The 13956-nt window shown below is 41.8% G+C and overlaps 1 protein-coding gene across 1 annotated transcript in view; it reads left to right on the forward strand.

Annotated features, from left to right (window-relative positions):
- LOC134351789 (arg8-vasotocin receptor-like) overlaps positions 1 to 11028 on the forward strand; it is a 29698-nt gene extending 18670 nt beyond the window's left edge. Inside the window, exons 2-3 of the mRNA XM_063058478.1 lie at positions 1697 to 1890; positions 2305 to 11028. Of these exons, the coding sequence (XP_062914548.1) occupies positions 1697 to 1890; positions 2305 to 2397 (287 nt within the window). The 3' untranslated portion in view covers positions 2398 to 11028. The remainder of the gene's footprint in view (positions 1 to 1696; positions 1891 to 2304) is intronic.
- The last annotated feature ends 2928 nt before the right edge of the window (positions 11029 to 13956 follow it).

A 13956-nucleotide genomic window follows, 5' to 3' on the forward strand; every position in this document is an offset into this window, starting at 1 on the left:
CTGTGCACTGCCACTTTATACTTACGCTTCACACCTCTTAGTTACACTTAGGAACAGTTACTACCCTTCAACTATTGGGCTTTTGAACCTAAGGGGAAAACTTTACACAACTTCACCCATTCTATCATTGAAATATTCCCACAACCAGTTGACTCACTTTCAAGGACTCTTCATCTCATATTCTTGATATTTATTGCTTATTTATTTATTAATATTATTTTCTTCTTTTCTATTTACAGAGTTTGTTTTCTTTTTCACACTTCACTGGGTGAACACCTAAGTTGGTGTGGTCTTTCATTGATTCTATTATGGTTATTATTCTGGTTTGGATTTATTGAGTATGCCCACAAGAAAATGAATCTCAGGGTTGTATATGGTGACGTTCATGTACTTTGATAATAAATTTACTTTGAACATTGACATTCACTGTCCTACTGCCACTGTCCAAATGCCCAGATTGAAAATCTGGCTGAGTGGTGCCATAACAACAGCCTCTCACTCAATGGCAGCAAGACTAGGGTACTGATTATTGACTTCAGGAGGAGGTGGCAGAAGTGCATTGGCCAATCCTCACCAGAGGATCAGAAGTGGAGAGGGTCAGCAACTTTAAATTCCTTGATGTTATTATTTTGGAGGACCTGTCCTGGACCCTGCATCTTAGTGCAATTACAAAGAAGACATGGCAGTCACTCTACTTCCTTAAGAGTTTGCAAAGATCTGGCATGATATCTAATGTGTAGTGGAGAGTATATTGACTGGCTGCATCACAGACTTGTATGGAAACGCCAATGCCCTTGAATTGAATATCCTACGAAAAGTAGTGGATTTGGTCCCATCCATCACCGGTAAAGCCCTCCCTACCATTGGGCACATTTACATGAAGTGCTGTTGGAGGAAAGCAGCATCCAGCATTAGGGACCCCCACCACCCAGGACATGCTCTCCTCTCGTTGCTGCTGTTAGGAAGGAGATACAGGAGCCTCAGGATTCACACCACGAAGTTCAGGAACAGTTATTACCCTCAACCATCAGGCTCTTGAAGCAAAGGGGTTAACTTCACTCAACTTCACTTGCCCCGTCATTGAAATGTTCTCACCATCTATGGACTCACTTTTAAGGACTCTGGCATTTCATATTCTCAATATTATTGCTTATTTATTATTATTATTATTTTCTTCTTTTTGTATTTGCACAGTTTATTGTCTTTTGCACACTGAATGAATGCCCAGTTTAATGTGGTCTTTCATTCATTCTGTTATGGATTTATTGAGGATGCCCACAAGAAAATTATTCTCAGGGTTGCATATGGCAACATATATGTACCTTGATAATAAATTTACTTTGAACTTTGCTGCTGCCGAGAAGAGTTCTTCTTGCCAATAGTTATGTTGTCACTATTGTCTCCTGTCAGAGGTACTCTTGCACCCAGTATCTCTCTCTATACATACAATAAGTCTATGCATGGAAGCTAATCCTCTGTATATATGGACACACTCAACAGTTACTTGTACATTGTTTTTTTTTCAGATTGCTATTATATTTATTGTGCTTTTATGTTTATTGTTTTATTTTATGCTGCATTGGATCTGGAGTAACAATCATTTCATTCTCCTTTATACCGTGTACTGAAGAAGGGCAATAAACTATCTTGAAGGTACAGTATATGTTGAATAACGCTGACCTTTGATCCTTTTCAGATTCTACGGACGCAGTATTCGCCATCACCACGCTGCTTGCTAGTCTGAACAGTTGCTGTAATCCGTGGATCTACATGTTCTTCAGCGGCCACCTCCTGAGCGACGTGGTACTTTTTCTGCCCTGCTGCCGCAAGGTCAGCCAGACATTGGAGGATTCGGAGAGCAGCATCAAGCAGCACACCCTGCTCGCCAAGGTCAGCCGCAGGAGCCCTTCATTCAACTTGTACAACTGGAAGGACAGTGTCACTTCTTCCCAACTGTCCCAGTCAATGCCAATAGAGACATGAAGCAATAATGTTTAACTGGCTGGTTTTTGCTCCATTCTACAGCCACACTACAATTCCTAATATTACATTTAAATGCAGTGCCAACAAAATAATTTATCTAAACATTGCTATAATTTTCAGAGGTGGATAGAACTGAGGATGTCTAGATTTGGGCGGGGTGGGGGGGGGTTAATGGCGCTTTAAGATATAAGTTCACTTTTTGTTGAGTTTTCTTTGTAGTCTTATGGCCAAAGAGTACTATAAAGGTCAAAAGTAGTTGATCTTTAGTTCACAATAAATGAACTGTTGCAAATTAGTAATGTTACTTTGCATCTTCTACAGATAAATATTCAGAAAATCAAGGATTTGAAGGTTATGAGGAACAGGCACAGAAGAGGAGTTGAGGCCAGTATAGATCAGCCACGATCGTTCTGAATGGCGGGGCAGGCTTGAGGGGTCTGACTGCCTACCCCTGAACCTGTGCTCTTGTGTTCTGATGCACTGAGTTATATTTCAATGATTGTTGACACAAAGAATCTAAGAACTCTGATATGTCATTAATTCATAATTTTAAGGTGATTAGAGGAGAGTAGACAGAGGATGCAAAAGGCAAGTTTTTTTAATGCAGAGAATAGTAGGTGCATGGAACATGCTACTTGGGGTGATGGTGGATGCAGATACATTAGGGACATTTAAGAAACTCTTTAATAAGCACATGGATGATAGAAAAATGGAGGGTTATGTGGGAGGGAAGGGTTACATTGATCTTAGAGTAGATTAAAAGGACTGCACAATGGCGTGGACCGAAGCACAACCTATAATAGTTTTGTTAAGTGACAGCTAGTGAAATGGCAGATAAAGCACTTAGGTTAAAATATTAGATCCAGTTAATCTAAAGTCTTAAATTTAAAATGATCTCATGTTTACATAATCTTCAATAATGCCCCATATTAGCTTTAGCACCCTCATTTGAAATGGCACGTTATAACTCTCAGGGCTTAATATTGAGTTCAAAGGTCACAAGTAAGCACCCCTTTTTCCTTATAGAGGTAGCCATCACTTTTCCAAATCTGATGAGGTGTTCCTGACTTGAAATATACACTTTCTTTCTCTCTTGACCAATACCTGATCTGTGAGTGCCTCCGGCTTTCTGTATTCAATATTTACAGGCTGTTTCTCCCCCCCAGATCTTATTGTTTTTTAAAGTGCTATGACTGACCAAAGAAGTACGTTACATTTTAGCACAACTTCTCCAGGACTTAACACATTGATATTCCTGATATTCCTGACATTCCCCTATACTTTCCTCCAATCCCCTTAAAACATACTCCCTCAAATTATCCATTTCCACCTCGGAAAAACCAACTGCTGTCCACTCGATCAATGCCTCTTATCATCTTATACACCTCAAATTGTGATTCAATTAGTAGGGATGCTGGTAGATGCTTATTTATATACTGTATACATATTAGTTTTGGGCAGAAATGGCTAATACGAGGGGGCATAATTTTAAGGTGATTGGCGAAAGATATATGGGGATGTCAGAGGTAGATTTTTATCGAGAGAATGGTGGGTGTGTGCAACACCCTGCAGTGGTGGTGGTAGAGGCGGATACATTAGGGATATTTAAGCGACTCTTCGATAGGCAGATGGATGAAAGGGAAGTGGAGGGCTATGTGGGAGGGAAGGGTTAAATTGATCTTGTCGGCACCAACGTTGTGTATCAAAGGGCCTGTACTGTGCTGTAGTGTTCTATGTTGTACTTTCTAATTTATGGGATGAGATGAGAATTTTGCTGGCAAGGTCAGCAGATAAGGTGCTGATGGGCCACTGTAACTGCTGCAGTCACTCCCACAGTGATCTCAGGGAGGAGGGTTCAAGGTTAGAGACCCAATGACAAAGAAGAAGGTCCATGGCCCCGTGTGACAGCTGTACTTGTTCCTGCTGCCAGCGGAATGAAAGGGATTGGAAAGTGCAATCACAGTTGGCTTGGTGAGCAATTGTGGTTGGTTTATAACTGAGCCACTGTGAACAATGTGCCAGTGGTGGAAATTTTTCGGCTTGTGGATGGTCTACCAGTCAAGTGAGTTGCTTTGCCTTCTTCACTGTGATTGGAGCTAACCTTATCTAGATAAGTGGATAACATTCTATCACATCTGATTTATGCCTGATGGTGGGGTTGAGCTACCCAGTGGAGACTGGTATTCATAGTTTGGAAGGGCTATGAGTGTCATTCAGAGTAAGTTACTGTAGACTTGGGGAAGAGGCCCCTTGTCTCTCACATTGGCTGTGATACACGTGATGGACATGTGAAAGACAAAAAGGGACAATTTTAATAATGTACAACTTAAGAAAACCCACGTACATGTGAGTTTTCAATAAATACCATAAATCTGCATAGGAACCAGTTGAACCTCAGCTTCCTTAAAATAGCAGATTACTTTCAGTAATAAAGTAAGAAGGAGTTGGCCACTTTATATTCTTGAATCAAACATTTTTAACAATTATATTCAATCTCTTTGTGGAATGCACAGTAGCTTCTTAATGTATCTCTTTTGCTTAGATTTATATCTTTCCTCTCCTATCTATCTTGCCCCCACAACAATGCTCACCTTACATCTAAACTTGAAAATGCATTCTGTTAATGATTTTTAAGCTCTGTTTATCCACCTGAACATTGATAATAGAGTTGCAGTCTGAGCAGTATTAATTTTGGAGTCATATTTCTCCTGCTTCAGAAAATTTTTAATAATCATAGCTAAAAAAGTCTCTTACTAATTTATGTGGTGTTACCCAACATAGAATAAGATGCATATAATTCTGTACACACACAAAATGATGGAAATACGATGTTATGTTGATGTTGTATAAGACGTTGGGGAGGCCTTATTTGGAGTATTGTGTGCAGTTTTGGTCATCTACCTACAGGGAAGATGTAAACAAGGTTGAAAGAGTGCAGAGAAAATTTACAAGGATGTTGCTGGGTCAGGAGCACCTGATTATAGGGAAAGATTGGATAGGTCAGGACTGTATTCTTTAGAACATAGAAGGTTGAGGGGAGATTTGATAAAGGTATACAAAATTATGAGGGGTATAGACTGGGTAAATGCAAGCAGACTTTTCCACTGAGGTTGGGTGGAATTACAACCAGAGGTCATGGGTTAAGGGTGAAAGGTGAAAAGTTTAAGGGGAACTTGAGGGGAAATTTCTTCACTCAGAGAGTAGTGAGAGTGTGGAGTGAGCTGCCAGCACAAGTGGTGCATGTGAGCTCGATTTCAACGTTTAAAAGAAGTTTTGGATAGATACATGGGTGGGAGTGGTATGGAGGGCTATGGTCCCAGTGTAGGTCGATGGGGCTAGGCAGATTAAATGGTTCTGGCATGGACTAGATGGGCTGAAGGGCCTGTTTCTGTGCTGTACTTCTCTGACCCTATAACTCAGCATATTAGGCAGCACCAATGGAGATGAATAAAGCCGATGTTTTGGACGGAGACCCTTCATCAGAATCCCTTGTGTTTATAATTCTTTACATATACAGGGTGGTACAGTAGTGTAGTCTTCAGCAGTAGCCACCCAGGTTCAATTCCTACTGCCCTCTGTAAGGAGTTTGTACATTCCCTCCATGGCTGTGTGGCTTTCCTCGAGGTACCCTGGTTTCCCCCCCATATTCCAAAGAGGTACGGGTTGCTAGGTTAACTGATTACATGGGTGTAATTGTGGGGGGGAGGTGTGGGCTCATTGAGCTGGAAAGACCTGTAACTATGTTGTATCTCTAAAGAAATACCTGTACACTAGCATTATTTTAAAATGCTGGAAATCATGAAACAGTTACTGTAGCTCATATAGATATAAATATGGTCTGTTTGCAAATGTTGTGATCAATGTGGATACCTTCATGTCAATATCAAATAGCATAGTGCATTTATCTACCGAGACACAAGGGAGACGCTGAAAATCTATGTATGAGGTTCTTAAGATTATTTGACCTAATTTCTGGAGAGATTGCCAATATAGAACTATTGCATTCAACTCAGAAAAAAATCTGGAAGCATACTTGCATCTCAATAGTTGCTCCTGTAAGCAAAGTCTGGAAGCACTTGGAGAAATACTTAAAGAGATGGGAAAATACACAGCTATGGGAAAAGAGCAAAGGGGACGCGATTAATCTGTAGGCTCAACCAAAGATCTGACGTGCTGAGGTGAAGTTGTACAGTAGCCACCTTCTCAGTTGGTTGGAGGTGACAACACTATTCATTTTACCAATGTGTATCTACTTAAGTAAATTATGGAATGTTTTATAGGTTTCTTGTCACAGATGGAGTGATACAGAGTGATAAAGAAAACAACCTCGCCAGGGGTTCCCAACTTGTTTAATGCCATGGACCAATACCATTAAGCAGGGGGTCCATGGACCTCAGATTGTGAACTCCTGACATAACTATTCCCAACTTTTGTAATAACGGAAAAGTTTTCCAGTGCTCATATATTTCCTCTGGACCCTCTCCAGTGCAGTTACAGTAGTGCAGCAGTTAGAGTAGCTCCATCATAGTACCAGTGACCTAGGTTCAATTCCCACCACTGTCTGTAAATACTTTGTATGTTTTCCCTGTGACCAAGTGAGTCTCCTCTGGGTGCTCCAGTTTTCTCCCACATTCCAAAACATATGGGGTAGCATGTTAATTGGTCACATGAATGTAATTGGGCAGTGCTGGCTCATTGATCGGAATGGCATGTTACTGTGCTGTATCTCTAAATAAAAAAACAATAAATAAATAAAATCTTTCCTGAGATGTGATGAACCAAACTCTACACAGAACTCAAGCTATGGTCTAACCAACATTCCTTCTGACTTTTTTTACAGCTGCATGGACCAACCACTGCTCTGAGCAGGGTATTTTTACAATGTGCGGAAAATTTTTGTACCAGCCTGCGAACAGATTTAACTTGTCTCTCACATATAGATCTAAATCATAATTATATACAACAAAAAGGGGTGGTGGGGTGGAGATATGTCTCTACCAAAGGAGGTGTAAGGCGCTACTTCCCTCTGCTAGTCTGCAGGTCACCCTTGGGCAAGGTGTAGCACTTGCTTAGCCCCCCCCCCCCGATCAGTCACGCGAAGCCATGGGAGCAGGTGGTGGATGGTCATATGAGCAGTTGGTGCAGATCACAAGCCCTGGTTATGCAACCACTGACACAGGCAGGCAATCTCTAAAGAGTATTGATAATAACTGGGGTCACCTATCTTGCAAAGACTCTGCCCAGAAGAAGGCAATGGCAAACCACTTCAGTAGAAAAATTTGCCAAGAACAATCATGGTCATGGAACGTCCATGATCACCCATGTCATATGATACGGCACATGACAAATAAACAATTCAACAACAAGTAAGGGATCAGGTGATGACCTTTGTAGAATTCCACTGATCACTGATTTCCAGTAAGGAAAAAAAGCACACTTTGGCCACGCTACCAGACAGAATCCTGTCAAAAGGCTTGTTAAAATCCATGTAGACTACATAAAATACATGTACACTACCCTCATTGACCCTCTTTGTTACCTCCTGAAAGATAAGCCATTCAATTTAGTCAGAGACTAGCTTCTCTATAAAGCACTGGTGAGGCGTCACTTGCAGTATCGTGAGGAGGTCTGGCTCCTTAGAAAGGAGGGTTCAAAGGAGGTTCATGAAAATGATTCCAGGATTGAACGGCTTGTCATATGAAGAGCATTTGATGGCTCTGGGCCTGTACATTTCAGGAGAATGAGGGGTGACCTCATTGAAACTTATCAAATAGTGAAAGGCATGTTTCCTCTGGTGGGAGAGTCTAAGACCAGAGGACACAGCCTCAGAATAGAGGGGCGTCCTTTTAGAATGGAGATGAGGAGGCATTTCTTTAGCCAGAGGGTGTGAATCTGTGGAATTCTTTGCCACAGGCAGCTGTGGAGGCCAAGACTTTATGTATTTTTAAGGCAGAGGTTGATAGATTCTTGATTGGTCAGGGCATGAAGGGATATGGGGAGAAGGTAGGAGGTTGGGGCTGAGAGGAAAATCGGATCAGCCATGATGAAATGATGGAGGAGACTTGATGGGCCAAATGGCCTAATTCTGCTCCTATATCTTATGGTCTTATGGTCCTCACAAATTATTTTACTTATTTATTTAGAGATACTCATAGTAACAGGCCCTCCCATCCCAACAAACCCGTGCCACCCAGTTACACCCATGTGACCAATTAACTTATTAAACTGTACTTCTTTGGAATGTGGGAGGAAACGGTTCATGAGAACAACATGCAGATTCCACACAGACAGCAGTGGGAATTGAACCTGGGTCACTGGTGCCTGAATAGCATTATGCTAACCACTGCACTACTATACTACACTACACACTACTATACTACACTACACACTACTATACTACACTGCACACTACTATACTACACTGCACACTACTATACTACACTACACACTACTATACTACACTGCACACTACTATACTACACTACACACTACTATACTACACTGCACACTACTATACTACACTACACACTACTATACTACACTACACACTACTATACTACACTGCACACTACTATACTACAGTGTTATCACCTTGGTCCCTCATAGACTGAGTTATCTTCTTTCTCTTCATGGACAAGGCATCTTTGGATTTACTTTTTCTTTACTTGTTCATGTTTTTTTTCCATATCATATCGTCTTCTTGTTTCGCTTTTAATTTCACTCCTCTATTTTCTGTGCTGATCCAGACCTTCTCTTACATTAAGCTGGAGATACCTAGTATTTGCTTCCAGCTTTTACTTTACTCTACCCTCTTTGTACCTTCTCTTTCAAGGGGTTCTTTATAGGAACAAGTTTAGTCTAAACTCTGAAATTCCTTGTTAAATTTCTCCCATTGATTTAAGTACTTATTTCCAGTCCACTCTTCAGTCCGTTTCACCCAGTTGAGAATCTTCGCTCCTTTTGTTAAAAATCTTTTTCCTTTATTCAACATTGATGAGTCTAACTGTGCAAAACTAAAACCAGGATTTGCTTCCCCCCGTTCCACTTGCTGCATACTAGATAAAAAAAGTTCTCCAAAATAAAAATTAAGCCCTCTATACCCTGAACATCAACAGTAAATCCTGATGCTTTTCTGGGATTTTGATGTACAGAGGGATCCTGGAGCGCTAATCAATAGCTCCCTGAAGACGGAAACATGAGATAGAGTGATAAAAAGGCCTAGAGCATGGCTGCAGTCATCAGTTTAAATGCTGAGTATGAAGGTCAGAAAGTTGTGTTGCAGCTGTATGAAACTGTGATTAAGATTTTAGGTCACATTCGGAGTATTACAGACAGTTTTAGTAACCGGATTCCAGAAAGGATGAGGAGGCCTCGGAAAGGGTGAAGATGTTCACCAGGATTTTGCTTGAAATAGAGAGCATTAACCACAGAGAGAGGTTGGACAAACTTGGATTGGTTTCCCTGGAACGTTGGAGGCAGTAGGGGTGTATAAAATATCATAAGGGGCATAAATAGGATGGATAGAGTCTTTTTCCCAGGGTGGAAATGTCAAATACTAGAGGGCAAAGCTTTAAAGCAAAAAGTTTAAAGGAGATGTAAGACCACAAGTCATAGGAGCAGGATTAGGCCATTCAGCCCATTGAGCTGATCCTGGATCCCATGCAACCCCATACATCTGCCTTCTCACCATTTTCTTTGATGCCCTCACCGATCAGGAAATGATCGACTTCCACCTTAAATATACCCACACACTTGGCCTCCACTGCAGTCTGTGGCAGAACATTCCACAGATTTACTACTCTCTGGCTAAAAAAATTCCTCCTTACTGCTGTGCTAAAGGGTCACGACTCAATTTTCAGGCTGTGCCCTCTAGTTCTGGATACCTCCACCATAGGATATATCCTCACATATTCACCCTATCTAGTCCTTTCAACATCTGGTAGGTTTCAATGAGATCCCCCCCACATTCTTCTAAATTCCAGTGAGTACAGGCCCAAAGTTGCCAAATGCTGCTCATGTGTTAGCCCCTTCATTCCCGGAATGATCCTCGTGAACCTCCTCCGGACTCTTTCCAATTACAACATATCCTTTCTGAGATATGGGGCCCAAAACTGTAATTACACGGATAAAGACATTAATAGCAGTCCAATAAACTGAACTGATCTCAATATTGGATATGCAGAAATGACAACAAGCCAAGAAGAAAAGTTAAAAATAAAAGCTATTTTACAGTGATATTAACTGTGCCTTACTCTCTTGACAGTCCATTATAATTCCAAATCCATTGACACTCCACTCGCTGAGGGTTGAGATTTCTGTTATGTGATGGAACCTGCATAAACATTTCATAGAACATAGAAGAGTACAGCACACGAACAGGCCATTCAGCCCACAATGTTGTGCCAAACCAGCTAAAACACCCAACCACTAACCCTCCTACCTACACCATGTCCCTAGCCCTCCCATAGAACCAGAATTGAAGATCAGTTTAAAAGTAGCACATTGGCAGCCAAGTAGAGAAAAAAAAACGTACATTTTAACGTGCAGAGTCTCAGTAGTTGTTTACTGACAGAACATTGGAGGAAAGGCATAAAGAGATAGAAATTTAAATTTCCTGTCAAAATTAAGGCAGGGAATTGACTGAACCACACGGAGCTCATCACTAAATACTGTATAGTTAAATTGCAAATGTAAATGTTAATGTGGGCATCCTCCAAATGGCTCCTTTTTATCATTTATTTTATAGGGTGTTGGATTGGGCTGTAGTATTTTTATTTTTCTTGTAGTTTAACTTTCCTCAGCTTGCTTGTATTTTTATGTAATCACCTATATACATGTAATTGTTCAGCAAATTTTCAAGTAGTTCAGGTACAGCTGCACCTGTATTTTTCGAGAAGCTTCTTCATTTTCAGTGGTAGCTGTCAGACCTACTTGAATCCAGCTATTTTGTAAGTTTAGTCTGAGTAAGAGATAACCACAACTGCTTTTTCCTTTATCTTTGCTTTGTCCCCTTGGCTCGTCTTTCTTTGTTCCTGTAATACTTAATAAAATGATAAGCAATAAGTTCTTTTCCTCATTCTTGACTTCTGAAGAGCCTTTGGATCACGAAAGTTTCAAGATCCAACAAGGGTGAGTGGATTTTAAATGGAAGAGGGTCCTGAATAAGCACCAAACATCCAATCACATCCATTCGGGACTAGAGGATTACTCCTAGATCATTCACAACATGCCACCTAGTTGGCCAACCAATATGGCCGCACAGCTGGCACTTGGGTGATCCACCATAGGGGCATGAGGGTTTGATAATATCTGAGCAGCCACTCATGGATGACCCTTTGTTTCTCCCCAAGTTCCAGCACTTTCATTGATGAGTGTGACTTCATCGACATTCAGTGAAGCTGAACATCACAACATTTTCACAAGTAGAATCTGTACAATGTCAGAAGTAATTTAGTGAACAACATATTAAGAATACTCAAAGTAAATCATGGCCAGCCACTCAAATGAAAGAAATGTTAGAGTCACAAAGTCCTTTGGACTCCTAGTGGTTCTGACAGACTTCTTGCTTGGAGTTTTAATGGATGCACCTTCTCAATGATGCTTATTAAAGGATTAAGTAGAAAGTACTTACTAGTAAAATGTTTATGCTTGTAATGGACCTGGGTCTCAAATGGTTCTTTAAACATTTGATTTCTCCTAATGTATCCAATAGTTAAACATCAAAGCCACACTCAGTGGCCACTTTACTAGGCACACCTGTAAACCTGTTCATAAGTGCAAATATAACCAGCCAAAGCCAGCCAAATATAACCAGCCAAAGCCAGCCAAACATAACCAGCCAAAGCCAGCCAAATATAACCAGCCATAGCCAGCCAAATATAACCAGCAAATATGGCAGCGTCTCACTGCATAAAGGCATGCAGACATGATCAGGAGGTCCAGCTGTTGTTCGGATCAAACTACAGAATGTGAAATAAGTGTGATCTAAGTGACTTTGACAGTGGGATAATTGTTGATGCTAGATGGGGTGGTTTGAGTATCTCAGGAATTGCTGATCTCCTGGGATTTTCATGCACAACAATCTCTGGAGAATGGTGCAAAACAAAATAAGAAACATCGAGTGATCGGCAGTTCTGTGGGCAAAAAAGATGCCTTGTTAATGAGAGAGATCAGAGGAGAATGGCCAGATTGGTTCAAGTTGACAGGAAGGCGACAGTAACTGAAATAACCGCACACTACAACAGTGGTGCGCAGGACAGCATCTCTAAACGCACAGCACATCAAACTTTGAAGTGGACGGGCAACAGCAGCAAAAGACCATGGAAATACACTGAGTGGCCACTTTATTAGGTACCTACTCTACCTGAGTGTGTATCTAAACTAGTAAAAATCATATATCTATTTGGTTATCACAGACATTGTGGGCCAAAGTCCATGTTCTCCATTAATTCCCTCTTGATCCTCATGCCACCCACCCATATTGAGAGAAAAGTGCCAACCCCCTCATGGGGAAAGAAAAAAAAAACAGAACTGGGGGAAGCTCAGTGGGTCTCAGGGACACGTGCAAACTCCACACCATCAGAGGTCTAGGTCAGGGTTGAATCAGGATCTCTGAAGCTGTCTGGCAGAAGCTCTAACTCCTGCACAATCAGGCTGCCCACATTAACGACTGCCAGCCGGTGGTGTAGAGACATCTGCACGGACTTCGAGGTGGGTTCGAATCCGGCCAGCTGCTGGCACACTTTCCAAGCTGGATGGGTTGAGCGCTGAATGCTGAAAAATGCTGAAGAAACGGGAAGCTTGCCGAACAATGCACCACAAGGTGCAGAAAGGAACGACAACATTAACAATGGATTAGATTTCCTTGCGCCAGATGAACAAAGTATAAAACAGTGGTACTAGGCAGCGCTCTAATCTCTACCATTAAATGCCTACAAAGAGTAGTGAGAACATTAGGAGACCAGTAGGAAAACTACACACTCCCTGGCCAGTTTATTGTCTCATGGTGATATTGCAAGTTGATCATCTCTGCCTTACTGCTGAGAATAACGGGCACTGCTCAAGGGGTGAGAGAGAACCAGAAAGAGGAATGGAAAAAGAGAGAAGGGAAAGGGGGCAGAAGTTAGAGAAATTGATGCTTATGCCAGCAAGTTGGAGCCTAACCAGACAGATTCTGAGGTGTTGTTCCTCCAACCTGAGTTTGGCTTTATCATGGAAGTAGAGGAAGCCATGGACTGACATGTCAGTATGGGAATGGGAAGTCCTCTGCTTTTCTCACCTGCCCATTATCTCCTTCTGGTTATCCTCCTCCATCCCTTTCACCCACGGTCTACTGTCCTCTCCTATCAGACTCCTTCTTTATCGCTTTACAACTTCCACCTATCACCTCCCAGCTTCTTACTTCATCTCCCCCTCCCCCTCACCCAGTCTCACGCATATTCTGCCATCTTGTACTCCCCTCTCCCCCACCCACCCACCTTGCCCTCACCTAGTCCAGGTAGCTGTGAGAGTTTGTTGGTTTATAATAAGACATCGGTGGATAAGCTGTCTCCGGAGATAGAAACAGAGAGATCGAGAAAGGGGAGGGAGGTGTCGGAAATGGACCAGGTGAATTTGAGGGACGGGTGGAAGTTGGAGGCAAAGTGGCTGAAGCCGACATATTCAGCATGGGTGCAGAAAGCAGCACCAATGCAGTCATCAATGTAGCATGGGGAAAGTGTGGGACAGTCACGACTGTAGGCTTGCAACACAGACTATTCTATGTAGTCAACAAACAGGCTGGCATAGCTGGGACTCATGTGACTGTCAATGGCTACGTCGTTTGTTTGAAGAGCCAGTCAGTTTCCCTCCACCACCATTCTCCTCCCCCTAGCGGTACTTGTCCTCACTCTAAATAATTTCTCCTTTGGGTCCTCCCACTTACCTTCAAACAGGAGTACCTAATAAAGTGGTCACTAAGTATATCAAGATACC

Source organism: Mobula hypostoma, chromosome 9 (assembly GCF_963921235.1).
Source record: "Mobula hypostoma chromosome 9, sMobHyp1.1, whole genome shotgun sequence".
NCBI classification, from domain to species: domain Eukaryota; kingdom Metazoa; phylum Chordata; class Chondrichthyes; order Myliobatiformes; family Myliobatidae; genus Mobula; species Mobula hypostoma.